The sequence below is a fragment of the Falco cherrug genome, chromosome 9 (genome assembly GCF_023634085.1).
Source record: "Falco cherrug isolate bFalChe1 chromosome 9, bFalChe1.pri, whole genome shotgun sequence".
NCBI classification, from domain to species: Eukaryota; Metazoa; Chordata; class Aves; order Falconiformes; family Falconidae; genus Falco; species Falco cherrug.
The window spans coordinates 30,442,949-30,466,802 of record NC_073705.1 but is presented as its reverse complement, the minus strand read 5'-3'; the positions used below and the strand labels follow the sequence as shown (position 1 = coordinate 30,466,802).

At 40.9% G+C, this 23,854-nt stretch overlaps 1 protein-coding gene and 1 long non-coding RNA gene across 6 annotated transcripts; one reads left to right on the top strand and one right to left on the bottom strand.

The window, feature by feature from the left end:
* Positions 1–2,094: 2,094 nt before the first annotated feature.
* LOC129736878 (uncharacterized) lies at positions 2,095–5,932 on the top strand. Its single transcript, XR_008734008.1, has 2 exons — positions 2,095–2,176; positions 3,230–5,932. It is a non-coding gene; the product is annotated as an uncharacterized LOC129736878 (long non-coding RNA).
* A 1,403-nt stretch (positions 5,933–7,335) lies between these two features.
* CCNJ (cyclin J) lies at positions 7,336–17,617 on the bottom strand. 5 transcript variants are annotated; one of them, XM_055720835.1, is made up of 6 exons: positions 17,461–17,617; positions 17,053–17,150; positions 15,112–15,322; positions 12,389–12,688; positions 12,138–12,297; positions 7,336–10,461 (listed from the first exon to the last, which is right to left on the bottom strand). In XM_055720835.1, exons 2-6 carry the CDS (start codon positions 17,119–17,121, stop codon positions 10,050–10,052), a joined length of 1,152 nt encoding a protein of 383 aa, XP_055576810.1. In that variant the 5' UTR covers positions 17,122–17,150; positions 17,461–17,617; the 3' UTR covers positions 7,336–10,049. The 5 variants fall into 5 exon arrangements, with proteins under 5 accessions (XP_055576810.1, XP_055576813.1, XP_027659760.1 ...); XM_055720838.1 differs by lacking the exon at positions 17,053–17,150 and having other exon boundaries at positions 17,461–17,599; XM_027803959.2 differs by lacking the exons at positions 17,053–17,150; positions 17,461–17,617 and adding an exon at positions 16,531–16,994.
* Positions 17,618–23,854: the final 6,237 nt, after the last annotated feature.

Below are 23,854 nucleotides of genomic sequence, written 5' to 3'. Positions count from 1 at the left end.
CCCCCACTTTGCTACCATGATTCCAAAATAGCCTTTTCCTGAAACCTTTTAAGGAGACACTTCTTTTGTCTTACTGTGATGGCCAACAGTGAAAGGTGGGGGCATGTTTCCCTCATGATGAGGAGAGCACGAAGACCTGAAGGAGGAACTGAAATGAAGTTTGTCTGAGAAACACAAAGTTAGAGAAGAATAGAAAGTTCAGTTACAATATTTGGATTATTCTAGTCAAGCTCCAGACTCTGCATTCAGCCATAGCTAATGCCTATCGTGAGAACATACACTGTAGGAAGTTTGGGAGAAAAGAGTGACTTAGGAGGTATTTGGAATATAGCTGTGTTTGCCATAAAATGTTTAATCTGTTACTTTACAGGTTACATTTATTTACATTACCTTTGTCAATTTGAATAGGATCATGCAAAGTGAATTGCAGAATACTCGAGGTCTTAACATCATAGAATAGAAACATATAATCATTGAGCTTGGAAAAGACCCTTAAGATCATCAAGTCCAACTCTAAACCTAACACTGCCAAGTCAATTTCATTTTACAAGTTCCTTATATTTTAATGTTTAAGTGCATTGGTCCAGGATTTCTCTTCTGTTTCTGTGAGACTACAAGACTATAAAAGACTGTTTCCCAAGAGAATTTGTCACAGGATGTGTCCTCCTGGGAAAAGTCCTCTACTGTTCTTCTCTTCAAGTGTTGATATCCTTTTCCACAACTTAGTGAGTAGAATCCTTTGAGGAAGATATAAACAGTTATTATTTCCTTTTATGTCTTATGATATAATGTGATTCGAATGGATTTAATACCTTAAATATGATCTCTTATACTGCATTAAAGTGATTTTATGTAATGCCAACCTTTGAGAAATATTACATAATTGTAGTGCATTTCATGTGACTGTACCACAAGTTTTACTTGGATAGACCTTGAATAAGACATACATTTCTGACAGAAGTGTGTGATGGACAGAATTTTAAAGATAACACAATTTTTAACCATCGTTGCAACAATCAACCCTCAACTATCATCCACTGAAAACAGTTCAAAATAATTTAAACTGAATATCCATTTAGTAGGTATTTTTATTCACTAAGAATTGCAGTATAGGATGGATTAATGCCTTGGAGTACACAGTATTATCTACCTATATGATTTTCCTCTGTAGTCAGGCTTTGAAGTTACAAATCAAAGTGATTTGTATGTTCTGGTTTGTAGGACACTAGAAAGAAACAGTTCTTCAAAGAGCATGTATTTTAAAAGAAATGTAAAGCACAACTTCCAAACAGAAGAAATAATAACTTGTGGTTTTAACAACAAAGGAAGAAGTTTAGTAATGAACTGTATTAAAGGCCCTGAATCTGCCGCAACAGCTATTGGATGTTTATCCTAACTTAAGTATGTATGAGTTTATTTTATAGCATCCAGTAAAAAAACAACAACTTGTAAAATCAGTCTTTGACTCACAGTTTAACACTGTAATTGATAACTTGCTGGTAGTGACTATGGAAGCTAATCCAATAAAGCATAATTTTTATTGTAATTCCTATAGATGCTTTTTAAGTAATGTGGATTGTGGTTCATTCACTACTATTTATTATGTGCATACTCTATTTACATGTATTTTAATTTCTGTAGTTCCTTTTTGCTTGATTTGTATCTTTAATACCTTATGGATTAAACACTGGATGAAAATGATGTTGGTATTTAGAGGACATCAAAAGTAAAAATTGCATAATAAATGTAAATGAGGTGGGAGATTACTGAAACAATCTGGTTTAAGTTAATTTAAATTCTTGCAGAATAATTATTTGCTTTACAGAGAAGAAAAAAGCAAAATCTTTAATTGCTAGCTAAATACAGACTATATGGTTTGCTATGACAGTCAAACCTGTGTATGGAAATAACCATGTAATCATACAGTTCCAGGAGTTTTCAAGTTGAATTATGCAAACCCTGGCAACTCTTTCCGCAGAGAGCTCTAGAGGAAGTGTGTGGGGCAGAGGAAGAAGGGGGTTTTCTTAAAAACACACAAACTTTTTATGTATCTGGGAGAAAAACAATATAACAGAGAGGGGACAATTTCTGGTCAACAGTTTATTCCTTATACTTTTGCATATAGTATTGCATCAGTTTGGCTGTGGGAAATAAGAACAACATGCAGTACTCTTGTGTAAGTATTTTCTGTATTTTGGGGAAAAAACCACTGCTGCTTTTGGGAATGTCTATTTTAGAAGCAAGTCTTCAATAAATGTTTGCACATTTTTACTTTTGTGCTTCAGAAAAGCACACAACATAGGCAGTGCTTAGTGGAATCAAATATGCATCTAGTATACTACAAAAACTTATTCAAAAGTAACTGCTTTACTATATGAAGTCTAGGAAAGTCCTCTGCTTTCTGCATTTAGTCAGATCTGTTAAGTGGAAGGTGCAAGAAGTCCTGTCATAGACTAATTTGCATTAAGAGAGATTTCTTCCTTATCTTCATTAGTATTTGGCTTAAATCCTGAATGATTTCATTAGCTATGTAAATGCTTAATCTCTTGAAAATCCTGCTAAGCTCTTGCCCTTGTTGAAAGCTGTGGTAATTTGTTCTAGTTAATTTTGTGTTTAAATACATTGCCTTTCAGTTACACTAAATTTTCCTTTTTTTCTTTTATGACTTAATGGAGAGATGTACAGGAATACTAATTTTACCCCGTTTGTCATATTATTTTGCACCCCTCTGCTATTTGCTCTTACTAGATTATTCTTTAAGCAATACCAATTTATTCAGTTTGTCAGTGCAGTCACTGCAATTGTATGTAAGGTAAAACTACTTATGGAAGTCGATGCTTTTAGTCCTGTTTTTTAAACATACAGTGGTATTTATGAGACAGCTGTAATGTATGCTTTAATTATTCTTTTGACACATGACTTTGATCTGTTCAGAGTTGTTCTATACCTCTTTCAAAGGAAAGAACAGTTTGTAAAAGGTTGCAGAGGAAAGTGCTGTTATAAATCTGTGCTTGATAGTCTTACTGCAAATATATAAGAAACCTAAATAGCCTTCTTTCTTTCTTTTCCACTGGAAGTGTACAGCATTGCCGTTACCTATTTTGTGTTGATATAGGGGAAAAAATGGCATTTATACTAATTCTGGAAAACTTGTTTTGAAGTCTTTTAATGGGGCTGTATTGTAAGGGGATATGTTACAAGCAGTTGGATAAATTTTTATCCCCTCCAGGATGCTGACTGCTTCATCAATGGGGAGAATGTAAGAATGTGGAGTTAAATCAGAAGGTAGAATGGTTTCCTAGTTTAAATATAAACCAATGCATGTACTAACATAAGTATAAACAGGAATATATAAACAGGGAATGGCTTATGGAAACAAACAAAACAGGCAGCATTCTCGAAGAGAAAGTGGTGGTGGAACTGCCTTCAAGCTACTTCTGTGTTCTCACGATCTAGTGGATTGAGAAATTAGAAAGAATCTTGGCCTTTGTGGTCTCTTTTAGGGTGCAGGGATGCATGCTTGCTGCCTTTTTACCAACCAGTTCTCCCAAGTCTTAGGAGACTTTACAAGAAATTCTCAAAGCGTATTTACAACCATCTCTGCGTTGAGGAAGGATCCCTTTAGAGCACATAATCTAAACCTGGGTATAGAAGCCTGGTGTAGGGACTTTTCTACTAGTAAAGAACCTGTTTCCCAGTTGGATCTTATCCTGTTTTCACATCTGTCATTCAACCGTCTTTTGGATGTGTGGCTACACGCCCACTCCTTCATCTGTCAGTGGAGATAGTCTTCTAGGTATTTATAATCTCTGCTAGAAAGGATATGGAATATCCAAGTCCTTGGAGATTATCCTTACTGTGCCACAATGAGCAAGCACTAAGGTAAGACAAGAGCACTGAGATATGACACAAGGCCAGAACCACTCTCCAAAATAAGGGCGCTTTCCCTGGCAGCTCAGTCTATGTGGCATTTCTGGAATTTCTCCATCTCTGGAGATCTGCAGTGATGCCACCTGGAGTGCAGTTTTTCCTTCTTCAAAATCTATTCATTAAATATTGCAACACTTAGCAAAGCATGACTGTTGTTAGTGTGTTAGAACAAAAGAACCAGAAGATTCTTCCCTAAGTAACATAGTTGATAGGTGTTTGTTTGAAATGTGCATATGGTTGGCCTCTGAAGAAGAGGGTAAAGCAGAACACCATTTCGCAAAATCTTTCACAGCCTGTCCTTCTCTTCTGCTGCGGAGTCCCACTAATAAATCTGTAGGTCAAACTGAAAGGAGTGCAAGTCTCAAAAGTACCTGCTCTGATCGGCTCAAGTATTGGAACATCCGTAGTGTAACTGCGCTGTTGTGTCAATACACGTACAATAATTTATGGTTCTTTCTATTCAATTGTCTGTTTTAATTTTCTGAAAATTTCTAAGCAATGCTTTAAGTATCTTTCATTTCTTTGAATATGATAAAGATTCCTAGATACCTGAAGATGCATAGAAAAAGATGTTTAAGGAGAAAATAATTCTTTATTAGAGCTTGGTTACCAGATAAACCGACTGAGTCCCCAGAAGGTACTTGTAAAATGCTTTGTTTAAACTACAAGCATTGCACATTAGTAGAGCATCTTTTATATATTAAAAAGTTTTAATTGGAGAACGGTTCTTGATAAAGATACATAAGTTGGTTTTTTTTTCCTCTTAAATAATCCTTCCCATCTGCAGTTACAGCTGTAATTCCCCCCAGCCTGTTACCAGATACCATATCTGGATACCATACATGCATTTGCAGTCAGTAACTGAAGCTGTATATCAAACCAGCACTCATTTCTCAGCAATCCCCAGTAAAGAATTTTCTCTTCAGGTGTGTTTTCATGCATTTGTTTTTGTGGGTCTACTTAGTTTCTCTGATAAATCGTGAATTAAGTATCCTTTAGTTAAATTAAAATGTTAAAAAACAAAGTTACTGTTGCTTACCTCTCATAGAATTTCAGTTGGAAGGGACCGACAACAATCATTAAATAAGTAACGAAAAGTGGAAAATGAAGCTTTTTGGTTGCAAAATGTAGCAAGACCGTAGCACATCCTTTCAGTACAAGAAATAAGCCACTGCGTTATGTTGTTATAGGAAGACACTTCACTATGTTATCTGTGGAATAAACTCTAAATTGGCATTCCAATGGCTGTAAATCTCCTAGTAATTAATGACTGATTAGGATGAAAAAATTTCTGCAGGATATGTAGCCTTACAGTGGTCTTCTAAATGATACCTAGAATACAGAAAATGCGTGCCTTGAGAGCGCCTTAGTGGGTTGCTCTATGGCAGTGCTCTTCCATCTTGCTTTTCTCTGAACATTTGAATTTTCTCTCCTGAAACAGCAAGTAGTATTTTTAAACAGGTTTAAAATGTGTATACCAGCTAATAGGTGTAATAACAATTTAAGTGACTTGCACTGAGGAATATGAGCATTACATACTGCATCTAGGTTTGCCGTTTTAACACCTGTATGTCTTCCTTAAGTCTCGCTTCTTCTCTTGGTAGGACTGGGACTGGCAGCAGGAGCCCACATCCTTAGTTGCACTGAGAATTTTGAAAACCTGAAGCTATATAGTTACTCTTTAAATATTCAGTTATAAGTTTGGGTTGTTGTTTTTTTTTGGGGGGGTGGGGTTGGTTTTTTTTAAATTTTTAATAGCAAATACTTTGTCAGAATGTCAGTCTTGTTTATTGAAGTTACAGAAATTTATTATGTGACACATTTTGCTCTTTCCCTGTAAATTAAATGTTAATTTCACAAATGAATGTGCTTGTGCTGTAACTTCTACAATACTGTTGGAATGGGGACTAAAAATAGCAGTCTGTATTTTGTTATTGCTGCTTTACTTGGTGTTTTCAAAAACTGCCGTTGACAGCCTTGTAATAAAGTAAGACTAACTGGGCACTTGTGTTCTGTCAGATAAGGCCTTATCTACACAAGAGACTTTTGTTCCTGTGAACATTCAGCATGTAGAGCTAATAAATTATTAAAGGAGGATGCTACATTACTTTCTGGCTTATATATTCCTAACAGCAGTATTACAGTTGCAAAAAAACTTTATTTCTAGTGATGTGCCAGTCACTAAATTGTTAACTTTAAATTTCATCTTTTATGCTAAATTTGCAATGCTGTAAGAATATAAATATTCTCATATTTAATGTAGATCATGAACCTGGGTCATGGAAAGCAGAAATAAAGCATTTCTAGTTACCTACAACACAAAAAGCTTCAAACTTGCAATTTAAAATCTGAAGCTGAGACTTCTACTGAAATATTGAAAAGTAGTTGGCAGTCCTTGCTGTTAGACTTGCAAAGGTCAGGGGTAGTTCCTATTTTGTAATTACAGTGAAAAATACAAAAATTCCAGATTTTAATGAGACAGTCTAGACAGACTTGACTTTTGCTGCCCTAAGGGTGGGGACCAAATGTTCCAGATCAAAGTATCCATGTAATATGCATGCCACTATCATACTGGAGCGTTGCCCTTTTTTTAGTGGGACAGAGCAGAGCTTGCCTCTGCCTCTAGGCCCTATAGAAGGGTTTTCACAATCAGGAGTTTATTCCTAAATGGATGGGTGCAAGCTAACAGAGACCTCACAATTCCATTTTCTAACTTCAGAGGAATTAAGTTCTATGCAACCTGCTTAAATTTTGGAGCTCTAGGCATAATCATATAGCCTTGCTACAAATGTGAAATGTGCATGTTGTTAGGAAGAACTAGAATTTCTTTTGGTAAGAAGCAGTTTTCAGAAATTTGTAAGCACTGAAAATCATCTCTGCTAGGATGCAGCACATGATTTTATGCTGCCTTCAGCATGGTTGAGCCTTCACAGCTATTGGAAGTAACCTAAGCACTTGTAGCTCTTGACAAAAGGCTCTTCCCTCATCATCTCCTAAATGATTTCTAATATTGGAAGTACAAGATTGCCAGTTATCACTATTTTTTTTTTAAATGAGAACAAAATTAATTCACCTCCACTCTTTTTAACTACTACAGTTCTTTTGTTCTTGATCTCTTTGTTAAAGCTGTGTGCTAGACCCACTGTTGAAGTGTGCAATGTTTAGCATATGCTGTGGGTGCAATTAGTTTTAGAGCCCCTTCCTGCATGATTTCCTTCCCGTTTTACTTTTTTTTCATTGTGAAGTTAGAGTGTTCCTGAAGCTTATTATAGTGTCACAGAAGGGGTGGGGAAGAAAGAAGTCCTTACATCTTCAGCCCATACACAGGGATGACGCACAACAGATTAGGGTCAGTTTACATATTTTTAAAAAACCACAAACACAAAAGCATAATACACACTGGAGCCTTCTTACTCAAAACTACTTTTATTTTTAAAAATAAAAGTTGAATGCATAGCACTCACAAAGATTCCATTGTTTTGGACATTTTGCATTTAAGAGCACCATTCTTATTTATCCCATAAAAAAACACATTTTGGTTCTAATAGTAAGAACAGTGTATTTTTCATGTACACTGGTAAAGCCCTTTTAAATAATATATTGAAACTGTTCAGTGTACATTTTCTCTGTAGTCATTATGCAGCTGTAGTGTCAGAAAAAACTCAGAATAAGTAATAAATTAAAAACAAACAGTATGTAGTGGATCTTTTTATGGTTGAGCTAATGTCTTAAAATAGAAAAAAAAACCAAACCCTATTAAATGTAAATTTGCAGTATTAACTAACTGAATAAGCCCCCCGCCCATTATAATTCCAGTGTTAAGTATTAGTTAAATTTTTATATATCAAATGCCTATGGCATAAATTTACTAATCCCCCAAAAAGAAGAGTCTATACTGCTGTGTCACAAATAAAGATGACAAATTAGCTGATGTAAAGATTATACAGAAAAAAATGCTACAGGCATCTGCTGTTATTTCAAGTCATGGTCTATTACAAGACTGTACATTCATAGCATCAGAGGTAGTTAGAGCACTGAGGACTTGGATATAGCATTGCAACAAAATGAAACTGACAGAAAGAAGTCCATTTCCCTCTTAAATAGGTAACGATACTGAATAGAAAGCATGGCATCTTATGAGGTGGAAAGTCTCTACTTAACACTACTCTTAGATATGGGGAAATATTCATTAAGAGATGAAAAAAGGAAAGGGGGAAAAAAAACCCAAACCAAACCCAACCTGCACTTTTAATTAAGAATTGACCACACTATGCCTATTTCAAAGTTGATTCTCTAGCATAAAGCAGAGAGGGTCATCTCTTTCTTTCACCCTTCTACCCTTCTTGACTGGTACATATATGCTACAGAAGCCCACAACAAAAATTGGGATTTATGCAAAGAAAAACAAAACAAGATAAACAGGATTACTTCTCCTCAACAATAAATAGGTTTTTGTAGCATGTTATCATTCAGCCCCAGAAAGAATGAGCACAGCTGTCCTACCATAATTTTCAGAATGGAGGGAAGGCCCCCTCTCCTGTGATAAAGCATGCCTCTTGATAATGTATCTTAATTGCCCCTGCTTTCAAAACAGTCTCTCTAAGATTCACAACACTTCAGCGTTATTAGATGGTACATGATTTTAAGTGCTACCACTAAGATGGGAGAAAGTGGTAAAAGAACAAACAAAACCAAAAAAAAAGCCTTAAGTCCACATAAGAATCCTACCTCTCCCTCCCATATTCTACCACAGGAGAAAGTCAGGTATCTTCTTGTATTTAAAAAACAAACAAACAAAAATCCTCCATTAATACCTCTACCACCATTTTCATCCAAGAGTTGGATGAGTGAAGCGTTCTACCCTCAGATGATCCACTCCACAGGAGATGGTGTAATTCCATAAAGTCATGTAATTAGCACCTTAATTGTGATAAAGCAGTTCACTCTGTAATATATCGTTGATCCACCCATTTAGAAGAGTAAATCTCTCTGCATCTTCTAGAACTCCCAAACAGTAGAAGAAAAAGTTGCCCCACTATTACCTGAGAATTTCCCTCCGCTATAAGCCTGACAGAACGGGATATTGTACGAGTGATCCTGTCAGTACAGCTGGAGGATGCTTTCTGTTGGTTTATAATGTATGCGTTTGTGTGTGTGTATACAGAGGAATTGCAGCCACTGTAGTAGGTCTGGTACAGTACAAGTTCAGCTGAAACTTTCTCTTTTCTTCAATTACTCAATACCATGCTGCTGGGCAGTTCTTCACATCTACGTTCGGTGAACACTAACATATCCCTTTGGTACTCTGCATATAGATGCCCTGAAGAAAAGCCACTCCACTTGCTATGGTCTCTTCCCTCTCTACCTTCCTCCCTCAAGTTATACCTAATTAAGTGTACAAACCAGCAGCACAGAGTAATGAGCAGAAAATTCCCTGAGTTAGTATGAAAGAGTTACTTTAAACATAAGAAGGATAGGGAGGAGAAAAGAAGCAAAAACATAGTGTCTATTCTGTGAGGTACAAAACTTAAAACTAGCCAAAACACCAGTTAGTTCAAATGCCTTAGCCTAAAACAAATATCCAGCACAAGTGCTGAAAAAGGGGCAAGAGTATGGAGTTAGCCAGGTGAGATCTATTTCTTCCTGTGGTCCCCATGTATCTGGAGAAGTCTGGCATCCAATGGATAAGTTTCAGTAAATTTAAAGGAAGTGTTAATACTGTATGGTGGTATTACATAAATTTCTTCAAAATAATACTGTGTATCTCCTTCATTAAAAAGTAAGTCTGTAGTTAGTCCACAGCTATTTTTCTTTTGACTAATATTTCAAAGACGTGCATTAGAAGCACAGCGTATTCCAAGCGCCACAGTAAGAACTTGGTACCCCCAGGTATACACATTCTTTTCAGAGGGTGTTCTGTGTGCTTATTTTTTGCAGTCTGTATTTGAGCTATGGTACTGCTTGCCAATCCAGTTGCTTTTTTTCTGGAAAGACAGTTGTTTTTTTATTCCATTTGTTGCCCTCAAACTTACTTGAGGTTTAACAAAAAAACCCAAAACAATTCCCCTCAACGCAAGTTCCCACCCCAAAGAAACAAGCACAAAACCATTTTGTACTTATCACCTCTCAAAGCAGGGAGTAATACAGGAATATCGTCCATTCACTTGGTAACTCCGGTTGTAGGAGACACTTATACATGGCTTCACTTCTAGCGGAACAGCTAGTGACATTGCAGCACCAGTCTGTACGTGGCCTCGAGCCTGAGCACTAGACTGTAAGGCAGCAGGGCAAGTCTGAAGTGGGTAAGAGGCTGTGTGATTAGATGATGGTATCTGTTGACAGTTTTGCTGCTGCGATGTCTGGTGGTGATACTGTAATGAAGACTGATGACCTTGGAGATACTGTGGTACGTGCTGTTGAGCATTAGCCTGCTGGGGAGTTGGAGCTGGGGTCTGAAATACAGCGTGCTGGGCAGACTGAGCATGTTGTCCTTTTTGCTTGTTTGCTTCCTTCACATCATTATCGTGTGCACTAAAACAAATTGAGAAGACAGAGTATGTGAAAAGAGATAATTCATTTAAACTTTTTTGGGTTAACTTTTAAGATCACTCTAAAAAATGGTGCAATTATCTGAAAGCTTCCAAAGTTTTAAAAAAAACAGAAAGATAAAATATTAGCCAACCCTTTAAAGTAATCTAAGGTTTTCAAATTTCTTTAGGTTAGTTTCTTTTCAGAATGTCACCTCATTGTGTAGCAACATAAAATGCAGATAAAAGCCAAGTACAATAACAATAATACAGCAGTATCTAAAATTACCAGTGCAATAAAGTCTGTTAGTGTACTGCAAGAAAGTGCCAGATTACCAAAGACTGAAATTAAAACTTGCCGCTTCTAACTCATTTAAATTGGGTAACAGAGTATAAGCTTTTTGAAGACAAGATATTAGAGGGTTTTTAGAGATCTACATTACAGTACTTAAAGATCATATGTACATTGAATATTGGATCCTATTCTGGGGATTGGAAATGCGTATTTTTTTTTAATTCTTCTCACCTGTATTCTAGCTCACCCAGTACTTAATTTAGTTCAGCTCACCTAAATTCCCTTTGATTTACACCTGTCTGAAACGTACTCAGACATACTTTTCTCTTGCTTTTATGCCTGAGGTTAAGCAGGTGCCATTTACACGCTTCAGTTGGGCCAAAAAGCATCTAAGTTTTTTGGTACTGCCTACACAGGGCAGATCTCTTGAAGACAGTTGGGGTTCAACCCCTCACCTAACCCTTTATGGCACACTGCAAAGATGACCGAAAGGCTTCACCCTTCTCTGCCCCCTCCCCCTGCCATTCCAGAGCAATACTGAAAACACTTCTGCAACAGCACTTGAATGCTTTAGGTACTATTCCTTTCATTACACGTATTAGTGAAGCCAAAAGAGGCCATCATCAGGGGGATAATGTCGCACTTATAAGGAAGATGTGATTCTTCCAGATACAGCTGTTCCTGTGCTTCTACAGAACACAACTGTGTTACATCTGGGCAAGAGCAAACTTCTGTAGGAGGAAAGCAGTTATGGTGGGCATAGGTTTTGATCTTAAGATCTAAACAGAATAAAAGAACCGATTGTGTAACATCCCTTCCCAGAAGGCTCACTTGGCATTCCTTGGCATGTTTATTTCATGTCAGCTGTCTCTCTCCGCTGCAGTGCAAAAATGGATACAGCAAAAATAGATACAACTTCCTGGTCGTTTCCTCCCCACAAAAGTTGGCCACTCAAAAAGTCTGCATCTTTGATCCATAATCCATTTGATCCATAATCCCTTGAAGTTCCAAGGCATAGAGTCTTCAGAGTAAGAAGGAGCTCCTATGCCTTCAGTACTCTTCACTAACTCTTTTTGCTCCCTCAGACTATAGAGATTGGGAACAAACTATTTCACAGATTCTCAAAGCATACCAGAAGATCTTCAGTGGAAATGCAAGGCCGAAGTTTGTTTGTTGAAAGAACAGGGAAGAAGTTAGGTCTAGTAAGGTTTTCTTTTTTGGAAAGAAAAAAAACAGTTATTACCTAATAATACTACCAACACCTAAGTATTTTTAGAATAGAAAAACTGAAATTAAAAAAGAAATTTACTTTCAGTGCTAACAGCAATTAGGCGTGCCAACAGATGTGGAAATGGGCTTTAAAAAAGCTGCTGCTGTTAACTTACATTAATAGTCGCTCAATACATGGCACCAGGAAATCCCAGGAATATGCAGTAAGATGATGGAGTCGGGTAGGCCATGTCGGTGAGAGACGCAAGATAATCCTTGAAGAAGCTACACAAGCAGTAGCAACTAAAGAAGGAGCGTAATTTAAAAATGCATGATCTAGAAAGAAGGAATAAGGACAAGATTCATTTAAGTTGGACACTGTCTGTCAAGACAGCAGAGGAGTCATTACCTGAAATACGTAACTCACCTTGCAGTGAGACTTCCAGAAAGTAATCAGCATATTTTGCCATATATAACTTAGTCTTCTCTAAGCAAACCATTGGCCAGCCATCATGAAGATCGGTCTCATGGACAGCAATAGAAAGATAATAGTCGATGAAATGAGCAGCAGTTGGGAGGCACAAATTCCACTGAAATGTTTCTAGCAACAACAACTCCATATGAAGTAAATTCTGTTTTGTTAGTACCAAATTCATGTTAGTCATACAACCCAAGCTGTTCAACTGTTCAAGTTTGGGAACACTGTCTTCCTTTTCTTCAAATTTACCTTCAGGTGAACAGAAAGAGGAGGGGGGAAAAAAAAAAAGGTTTAGCACAAATGAACTATAAAATAGACTGTATCTAACATCCGTGTTGGTCATATTTCAATTCTACTATGTCAAACAAGTTTGAGACTTTCCTGCAGATGCAAAGCTCAAATGGAAGATGTCAGGGACAAAAAGGGAGTATGTTCTATAAAGGGCTAAATTTCAACAGATAATGTCAAACACTGCGTAGGATATTGTGCAGTGCCATGTTTCCTGTTGGTTTTCCCACCCCAGCACACAGAAGCTTACTGCCAAGAGCAGAAGCTCTATTAGGACATCACTGGCACTGCATATGCAAGTTTTTGTCACCAAATTATTGTATAATGTGTACCCATCTTCAATGAAATACCACTGTGATATGACTTGGCATACAAAACAGCATTTGTCTTTAATAACCCTCCTGCCCCCCCCCCCCTTTTTTTTTTTTGTTTCTAAAACTCATTAGAATATAGAGCTGTAGCCAAAGAGGCCGCTCTTAATGCCTGTTACAGTAGGTATCGTTTCAGATTTGATAGCTGGTAACCTGCTCCAGCAGTTCAAAACAAGTAGATTTCAGCAATGTGCATCTGAAAACACACACAGCCATATACATGGTTTCAACTTTAACACTGCTAGCAGCTTACGCTTTCCCTGCACTTTAACTTGTCAGGCCTGTATGGTTTTAGCCTGAAGCAAAATTGTGTATGTAGAAAACCCATTAATAAGAGAAACAAGTGTCACATTTCCATACAGTTTGCCATATGGTTGTGCTATTTCAATTTCATTGCGAATTCTTTCCATCTTACACTCTTTATTCAGTAGTACATGATATGTTGTAAATGCACATTTTTAGAGTTTTGCAGGACTGAATATACATTTGCTTTTTTCCAACATGGAGGTACTTCTACAGGACTTAATCTAACACCAGTTCCAGACCGTTAGGTTTTGTTTCCCATAATACAGAAATAAAAGCTTCAGGAGTCACATAATAATTTCTCTTATTACTTCTATAACTTTATCATATATATCACAATGTGATTTGTCCACCTTATTGCACCACTGATTAAACTGCTTGTTTAAGCCCCACAGGGCAAAAGTTTAAAATAGCATTCTGGTTTGTGCTTTCTGAAACAATTCATACACAGCTGCTCAGAAGAGCAAGTACTCCAGGCTTTTGGAGCTCTACTTGCAGTTTGTCATGAAAGATGGCAAAGGTGATTTTTTAATTAAAAAAAAAAATATCTTCAGAACATAAATTTCATTTGAAAAAAATCCAGCATTAGTTCAAAGCCAATCCATTTTCCTAAATGTATCACACTGGTTTCTGAGACAAGGTTTTCACACTCAACACCTCATCCTTTGCCAAGAGAAGATTGCTGGCTGGTAGCATCCAGTCAAAGTTTACCCCCAGAAGAATCTAAAATAACCCTTTTCTTGTTTAACTGTTATCCTGAATAGCTCTCTTGGTGGAGACAGGAGATGCAATAAAAGGAAGCAGTATACCAAAAATAACCAACACCTCAGTGCTCTGGTGTCCTAGAGAAGAGGGCCTAGAGCTACAACCTGATACATCCTATTTGAGAAAATGGAAATGGATTCAGAGAAACAGATTGGCAGAATCTGAACCAACAGTTAGTTCTGTTACCAGGACCTGTTTCTCTGAATCTGTCAGTTTAAGAAGTGCCAGCAGGTACCCCAGCAAACTATTAACCATATTGATCTGAGGACATCTAAAAGGGGTCCACAAATGTCAAAAGATGGATACACATCACAAGAATCTAGGTCAATATAAGCAGCACTGTTCATAATGAGTGTTCGTAATTAATTCTGTCTTCAGAGTACTGTGCATTCACCAATATTTCACCCAAAACAGTATTTCACCACTATTACACTTCCTATGTGAAATACAGGATTTATGTTAGCCTTCAGCTTACTTCACTTAACACTGCAGTTTATGAAATCTGAAGTATTCCAGAACCACACAGCACCATCAGTAGGGTGCAGTGCAGTCTACATAGGGTTAATTTCTTCCTTTATCACAGGTATGCAAATTTCTCACTTCCAGCACTGGATCTACCTATTTTGAAATGTCCTCACAAAGGCATTTCCATTCTTACAATACAGCTCTGAAAGTTTACCTTAGAACAATTTGTTTCCAAGCATAAACATCAGTTTTTAAAGGCAGTTTGTTTTTTCTCCCCTCAGTTTCATCAGGTGCCAACAGGAGTCAAAACAAGAGTCTGAAGAAAGCCTCTACCAAGTCAGTCAAACTGATACACTCCAATGTGCCTGTCTTTTATAACCACTTTGTTTCCCCTACCTGCCATATTCCATCAAGACATGCCTTGTATTTGGCAGTAGAACCTACATTGCTCTAGTTAAAAGTTTCATGCTACATACTTACTTGCTAAAAGTAAACAGGAAAGAGCAACCACATGCAGCTGCTGTATAGATATGTCATAACGATCCATAAAGAGGTCCAATAGATACACAGCTAGATGTCGTGCAGCAGGACAGAGTCTGAACCGATTGCTCACAATAGCAATCAGATCCGCAAAATATCTTCTCAGATGTAACTGGGGAGATTGGCCTTTGTAGGAGGGCAGCTTCAGCTCCTAGATGGATAGCAGCATGTAGTTTTATTAAAACAATCATTTAGTCTGAATTGGTATCAGATCAATATAGCTGACATTCTCAATTTTATAGTGGAAATTTCAAAAGATTTTTGCCCTCTTCCTTCTGTTCCCATAATTTCAGCATCCCTTTTCACAGAATAAAGTATATTTGCAGTATTGCAGAAGAAATCAGAAATAACTTGGTTCTGCACAGCATTAGTATAATAATTTCAAATTTAACATCTTTCAATTGGGTAATTGGGTAATAGAGCAACCTTAGCTTTTACCATTTATGTTGTATTAACTCTACTGCAAAGGCTGTACCTCCCCACAGGGAAACAGCAAGGGCATGTGAGTACTCCTCAGCTGCTTCAATGCAAAGTCCAATAGCTTAACTCAACCCCCTCCTGCTACCGCTCAATCTGAGCAATCGGACTTTGTACTGAAGTGTTTGCGTGTTCCGATGCTGCCAGATCTCCTCCAGGTGCCTCCAGGAGGAGGGCACCAGCAGCTAGCTGAAAGCAGCAGCCTCAGGAAGGGGAACGGGGTGTGCATGTGTCAACATTTGCTGCATGCATATGTTTAAACGTTGACTTAATCAGATCTCGTTGATGTTGCACTGACACTGATTACAGTGTGCTCTCAGACCCTTAGTTAAGTGTCGGTAAACTTCACACGGTCTCCTGGTTGGGACTCCACAAAACAAAAGCCCTATCAACGTAGATCCAACGTAGATCGTCTACTCTGAATAGACAACTCGGGCTAGTAGAAAGAACGCTCCCTAGACTCCTGCCTAGTAGCCAGTATCTCCTCTTGCGTACAGGAGAACAGCGGTGCTGTCTTCAATTAAAATGAGTAAATTTACGAGCTGGATTGTGCAGTCTGCTCACTGAGTATAAGTAGGATTTTGAGTACAATCAAATTTCCAGCGGGACAGTCTGATGACATCAAGGTGGAACGCAGTCGCCCAAAATTTTCGAAGTTTTAAGGTCAATTCAAAGTTCTGAAACATGCTATTGAAATGAAAAACCCCACCCAAATGAACCGACACCTCCCCACCCGTACCTACTAAGCTTTAGAATTCACCTTTCACAACACTAACTTAGTTTTAGTATATGGTAACTTTGGAAGCAATTAAATTATCCTGTCCTTCTCTTGTGTGCCCCCTCAACCCTGCAAAAAAGAAAAAGTCGCTTTAGCAGTCACACCTTCAAGAGAGATACTCCACTCATCAAAAGCTATCAGGCAGCAAAAGCACGGTTTTAGTAGGTTCGGCCACTGTAGCTGACTTTCGGCTGCGGGCGAAAGACGTGCTCCACGGTGGAAGTGGCTCCGAAGAGCCACTCGGGGCGGGCGGCGGCGCTACCCGCAGCCCCCGGCGGGTTGTGCCTCGCTCGTCGCGGCCGCAGCGCAGCGCTGGAGCTCGGGCTCGGGCCCACCTACCGGGCAGCGCGGCCCCGGGCCTGCCCACCGCGGCCCGCCAGGTGAGCTGTCAGAGCGCGGCCCGCCACCCGAGCGCCGCCCCGGGCCGGACACGGGCCCTTTCGCCGCTCAGAGACGCAGAGTCCCGCTGGACCCCGGCGGCCGCCCCCCACCCGCCGCGCTCCAGGCGGCCGCGCCAGCTCCGGCTGCGGGAGCCCTCACAAAGGCGCCGCCGGCTCGCCGCCTCCCCCGCGGCCGGAGCGGCCCCCGCCCCCCGGCGCCCCCCCGCCGCCGCCGCGCCGGGCTACCTTGTAGCGAAGCGCTTGGTGGATGTCGGCAGCCAGCTGTCCTGTCCACCACTGCGCCTCCAGCTCCATCAGCGGGGCGGCGCGGAGCCGGGCCTGGGCTGCGGGGAGGAAGCGGCGCTCGCTGAGCGCGGGCGGGGCGGAACGGGCAGCGCCACCCTCGCCCCTTCCTCGCTCGCCCCCGGTTAAACGCGATCAGCTGCCGCCCGCGCCGCGGGGCGCCCCCGGCCCCCCGGCCCAGCTGGCCGCCATGCGGGGCGCGCAAGTGAGGCTCGTTAAGCCGCCCTCTCCCGCCGCGGGGCACGGCCGGGCGAGAGGGGCGCGGAGAAGCCCGGCAGCCGCGGCCGCGGGGGAGGGCGATCGCGCCCCCACAAAGGCGGCGGCGCTCCGCCCGCCGGAGCCGCCACTCACCCCTACGCAGCGGCGCGGCCGGCGGCCGCGGCGGGGCCGGGCCCGGGACACCTGAGCGCGGCGCGGCGTCCCGAGGGCTCCCCCGCCATCACGCGGCGCCGCCCGCCTCGCCCATTGTTAAAGGGCTGAGCGGGCCGGCGTGTGTACAAAGCCAGTCAGCGCCCGCACGCGGCCGCCCGCCCGCCAATCGCCTGCCGCCTTACAGCACGGCCCGCCCGCCGGGCGCCAATCAGGGCGCGGCGCTCACGGGGCACGCCGAGCCCCGCGCTCCGCGGCCACGCGCGGGGAGGCTTTGGGCCCGCGGCGCTGCCGTGGCCGCCCCGATAAAGGCCCGGGGCTGAGGGGGCGTCGCGGCCGCACGCGCTCGGAGAGGCGCAGGGGGCTCGGCCTCACCCTTCCGCAGAGACCCCGGGCGCGGGGTAGTCCGTCCTAGGGCCCGCGGGGGCCTTGGGGCCTTGCCGCTGGGCGTGTCGGGGCTCCCCTCGGCCGCAGCACGGTAGTGCTCAGCGCCCTGCGCACCCGGTAGCGCCTTTTGCTTTTGTTTTTGCGAGCCACCCCCCGTGGCGTCCCCACCCCTGTTTCCCTTTTTGATTCAGCTGTGAGGTTTTTGACACGGGGAGGGTCTGCAGGACCTGTATCTTGTGCAGCCCCAGGCATGCCTCCCCATCGGCCGTGAAGGACACACGTCTCTCAGGCCGCAAAAAAATGCGAGGCTTGAGAATTACAGTTGTTCCGTGGGTGAGCTCTTACTCGCTGCTAGTTAAATTCCAGGGAAAAGGTTTGTAAAAGCCTGTATCTGCTTCTTAAGTAGCCTGTGCTGTTTGCCTGGGTGAGGGGGCCCCTGTGTCCCGCAGGTGATGGCTAGAGGGAGCTCCCACTTGTGCGGCTCCTTCAGCAGTAGGTGCCGTGCACCTGTTTTGTATTCAGGAGGCCTTTTTCTAGGTGTTTTCCACTTGTTGGTAACCACCTGCCATGGAGATCTTGTGAAATAATACTTGGTGCTTTATAGTGGTTTACATCTGTGAATTCCCAAATACCCAAACAACTAGCTAATGAGGATGTAAAACCCAGTACAACAAGCAATGCAAAGTGGTGAAGAAACAATGCTTTGGATGCAATTTATGTTGAGGGAGGATATTCAGTTTTTCATTTCTACCCATGCTGAGGCACGATTTTTTTTTTTTTTTTTAATTAAGAAAATGGAAACCAACTTTTTGACATAACCAGTTTAATGACTCTGTAGCCAGGGCTGTAAAAGCCTGTTCCTTTAAACATGCATGTCTAACTGATGGGAAGCCCTATGGACTGCAGTGGGCTGTTTCACCTGAGGAGGTGTGATCATAGGTGGAAGCCCTTGTTCTTGAGGACATGGTTTTTTGGGCAGTTTCCATTTATAACAGGTTTTGTTATATAATAATGCTACATAGTTTTCTGAAGAAAACAAAAAAGCTGAGGAGTGTCAGTATTTTTTGTCCATGCATGCATAACTGACAAAATACTTCAGCTGTTTAGATTAGCTCTCTGAGATCTATGGACAAAGCAGCATTTTGCTGTTCTGATGCTTTTTCGTCTGGTTAATACACATTGTTTTATAGGCACGTGCATGCTTAAGCTAATTTTGATATTTGCACATACACTGTTTTAAAATTATTCATTCTTGAAGAAAGGTAATACCAGATTTTATATTTCAAGGGTAAGATAAATCTCAAAAGCAGATTCCTAGTGGAGACATCGTCATTCACAACACTTTTATGGCCTTCAAAAATGTGTTGCCTGCTTGGAGAAAGCTAATAAGCACCAACATGCTAAAAACCGGTTACAATGGGCCCAAATAGGGAAGGGTGCTTCTACTTTTATGCATTGGGAGAAATGACTATTTTCATTGCTGCCTCTCCCTAGAGCTTTTTAACCACCATGTGGATTAGCCTGTTGTTGAACTGTTAAGGGCTGTGGGAGGAGGTGGGCAGGGAAGAGTGGATACTTGCTGGCTTATTTCTCAGATGTGATTGACTTGGATAGGAAACATAATCCTGATAAAGCTATGTACTGAGAGCTATTTCATTTATATGTAATAAAATGAAAAAAAAAAATAAAATGATGCTGTCGTTGCTTGCCACACTACAAAGATGACTGAGCTGTGGAACTGTCAATTTCAGATCCTTGTAACGCTTCTTCATTGCCTTTTTCCAAGTTGCTACACACCCTTTACAACCTATTTCAATTGAGTCGTTGATCTTGTGAACAGTTGCATGTGTATCTGCTTTTCACACAATCAAAAGATAGGTTTGGAAAGAGCCTCATCATCCTGCCCAAAGCCGGGATTGCTCCTGGCATGCATTCTTCTGATCCTGGAGTCATCCCAAAAATCATCCTATTGAAAAAGTCAAGGCACTTCTGTACAGCCATGTTGCTATCTGCAGGAGGCATACATCTCAGCTTACACCTTTAGCCCCAACTGGAAAAACAGAGAACAGTCTGGGAGCCTCCAAACTGAGGCTGATTGTCTTCAGAGTCCAGAGTCTGCAAGATCACAGTTTAGGGATTTAAATGGGAATGTGAGTAGTGCAACTTTAATGTGAATAGGTTAATATAGCTTCTTTGCATGTCATATAATCAGTCCTAAAAGTAATAACCAGTGGTATTTTTTTAACTGGTGCAGATTTTATATACTTTTGATGGTCAAGGCTGGGTACAGTGCTCCAAGTATTCCTACCGTAGTCCCCTGTAAGTCAGGACAGAATAAAACAAACTCAGCAAGTCCTTAGAATAAACTGAGGATATTAAAGATTACTTTCAGTGGCAGTAGTTAGGTTTTCATTAGCAAGAAACTGCAATTGTGAAGTTTTCCATTTATGGAAGATGGTATATGGAACCTGAGAGAACAGAAAGCACAACTAAATGTTATGAAACCATTTTGAAATGGCTGTCCTCTTTCTGTGAATGACTGTGAATCACCTAAGTAAATACATGTGTCTCAAGGGGGAAATGAAATTGGCTGTGAGAGCTGCTGTCTGTGCTTTGAAAAGGTGCCAGATAGCAAGAAACACCGTTATTCTTGGAACTCCCCAAGAAAAATTATGACCCTGAACTACATCCAAAACAGGCTAGAATGTAACCTCTGAAATCTGGACTAAAATGCTTGTAACATTTTTGTGGAATCTTCTGAAGAGGATGCTGCTGAAGTTTTACAATTTATGGACCTGTAATTCACAGGTTATAGTCTCAACACAATTTCAGACATAGTGGGTGATCTGACTTTGCTTTGTAGTTACTGGGAGGTTAGATCTCTATCTCAGAAGTTGATGCATGTATTTATGTGCTTAAGCTGCTTTTTCCTCCCCTAATTTTTTTGGTTGTTCTTCTTGGCCTGCGGAAAAAGAAATGTGGCTTTTAAAATACAAATGAGGAACTTGCACGTAACTGCCAAGTACAGCAAATACTCTGATCCACCATCTCTCTCTACATTAGAAACCTTTTCCCCCTCCTAATATAAAAGGAACAATTTCTGGTCTATTGTTCTTAGTTTTAATGGTACGTCAACCACAGAGTACAACCATTTCTAAAGACTGACACATTGTTTTACTTCTGTGCCCATTGTCATAAGATACCTCTTTGAAACCTGGATTTGTCTTGACTGGCAGAATGGAGTGAATCAGTCACTTGCAGCTGCCTAAGCAGAGTCCAGGATAGAAACTTAATTCTGGGGTGACATAGTGCTGAAAGAAATGTTTAAATAACAACGCAATCGCTGTGTTAATTGTTGTTTTGTTTATTGGTTCTTGCTTTTGTTTTGATGATCCTTGGTGGTTCTTATCTGAATAAAGAGGTGGTAATTCCTTAAAAGGCATTTTTGAAGGACTGCATTTTTGGAGTTACAATGTAAGAGAATCTCAGTTTTGTAGAACTGAGCATTATTAAAAAAAAAATCGTTGAAAGTTAGTTCCTGTGTTTCTTGGTGCTGAGAAAGTTAGCTCTGCTTTTGTTACTGTACTTGATCTTATTTTCAAACAAAGGCTGCATCCGATGACATTTGTAGCAGTAACATTTCAAGGGCATTTAATTAAAGGGAATGAATCACTCTAAGGGCAGGACTGTAACTGCTCGCAGAGCTCTTTTGCAGCATGGTGGTAGATGAAATGTGGCATGTCGGTAAAAAGAGTCGTAACACTTCAGGAGCATTAGTGAGGGTGGTCTCCTACCGCAAATACTCCAGGGTTGTATTTGTAAGTGCCTGTATTGAATGTTAAAGGTACTCTGTGGGTAAGATTTTCAAAGTTGTCTGGGAATTTGTATTCCCAGAATAGCTACTAAAATGTGATTATTAGATTTGAACTTAGCTGGTAAATATCCTTTGGAACTGTTGACTTCAGTTGTTAATATGGCTATTAAGAGAGAAAGCATCTGAGAACGCTCTGGCCTGAACGATGCAGGCTTTTCATGAAGCATTTTAATAAATAATTTGGCCTTTAGTGTTTTCCCATCCTCTGGGAAGCTATTATAAAAATGTGTGCCCGTGAAAGTTTTATTTGGCATTAGGATAAATGTTATTTTATATGTTTATTAGGATATATGTTTTTGATAATGTGTTGGATGAAGGAAACACTGATGTAAGTGGAAGAGTGTTGGTGGATATAATTTGTACTGAGGGGTTCTTCTTTTCTGTAAGTCACACTCTTGGTTTAGGAAATAACTTCGTCAGTAACTAAAAAGACTGGAGGAATTTTGCATCTAAAGCATATGTACTTCCTGCTTGGAAGGCTTCAGCTCATTTGACTGGAATTTGGGAAAGGTTACTTGTCGTGCAGTTAGCTCAGTGATGGAGGGGTAGAGCAGTTACTGATATGTTGTTGTTCCTGTCAAACATGTTTTGATTTTAGTTATATCCACAGAATTTAAGTAGGGAAAAGTGGCCTGTTCCTTTTCATTTTAAACTTAAGGTCCAACAAAAGATTTATTTTTTTAATGTAATATCCAAGGCTGCCAAATTAGGAACCAGCCCAGGCAGAGTACCACAAAGTTAATGCTTTTGTCTGCTAGTGGTTGCCAAGGAGAAGAGCTGCAAGAGACGTGGGCTCATACCCACAGGGGCACTTGGTCTTTGCAGTGATTCTTGTTGACTGGACTAGTAGGTTTTCAGCCTACTAGTAGGTAGGTAGCCAGGCACAAATGGAAAACTTCATATTTCCAGTTTCTTGCTAGTGAAACCCCAACTGCTACAACTGAAAGTAACCATTAATATCCTCTGTTCGGAGGGCTTACTGAGCTTGTTTTGAGTCTGTCCTGATTTACATGCGCAGGGGTAAGGCAGGGATGTGTAGAGTGCTGCATTTCCTTCTAAGTGAAGGAAGGCTGCTATTAGATCCTTCTGGAACTGTCTCTTCTCTGGGCTGAACAAGCCCATATTGCTCAGCCTCTCTTCAAAGGGCAAGTCCTCCAGTCCCTAACCATCTTGGTAGCCATCTGATGAATTTGCTCCAGTTAGTCGATGTCTTTGTTGTACTGGGGGGAGGAGGGGTCCCAAAGCTGTATGCAGTATTCTAGATGAGGTCCCATGCGTGCTAAGTAGAGGGTAATAACCGCGTCTTTTGCTGTGGTCCTGTTAATGCAGGCCAGATGCTGCTGCACTTCTTCATGGCCACGGCGTACTGTTGGCTCATGTTCACCTTACTGCTGCGGGAGTCTTCAGCTTCCCTGTAGCGTTGGCTGCTCTGTGTTACACTCGCTTCCAGGATGTTTGCCAGGGTCACAGCATGGTTTACTTTGTGTCCATGAGGCAAAAAAACCCCCAGAAATGAAGAATGATAAATTTCAGAAGACTTGGGGCTGGGGTAAATACTGCCAAATCCCACAGGGTTTGTGTGTGTTTCAAGTACTGTGCTCCTCGATCCGTTATTTGGGAGTGCTGCACCTTAGTCAGTTGTGTTGGTAGTGATGACCTTGTGGTTTGGGGTTGCCGTATGTAGAGGCAGTGTATCCTTATCACAGATCACAATGAGATCTGGGATCTGGTTCTGCAACAGTGTCTGATGGATGTGGCCAGTTCTGCATCTGATAGCCAGAGCCCAGGGACTTCTAATGTAATCTTTGTGTCTCGCTATGCTGAAAGGATTTGAGATTTTTAGATGTTTGGGAGACATTTTACTGCCAGGCACATGGTCATGTGTTGAAGGAGCCAATCAACTATACCATATCCGGTTTAATGTTTGGATGCACCTTTCTCAAGCTTTATGGACAAACAGACCTTCACTTCTGCTTCCTAATATTTCCTTATGCTATTCAGTGCATAATTACCTAGTCACAACACATCTAGTTGAGACATGTTTTAATAACGTGAGTCAGTACTCTTTATTTTCACTCATTGCATTATGACTCATTACACCCACTGCATTATTAC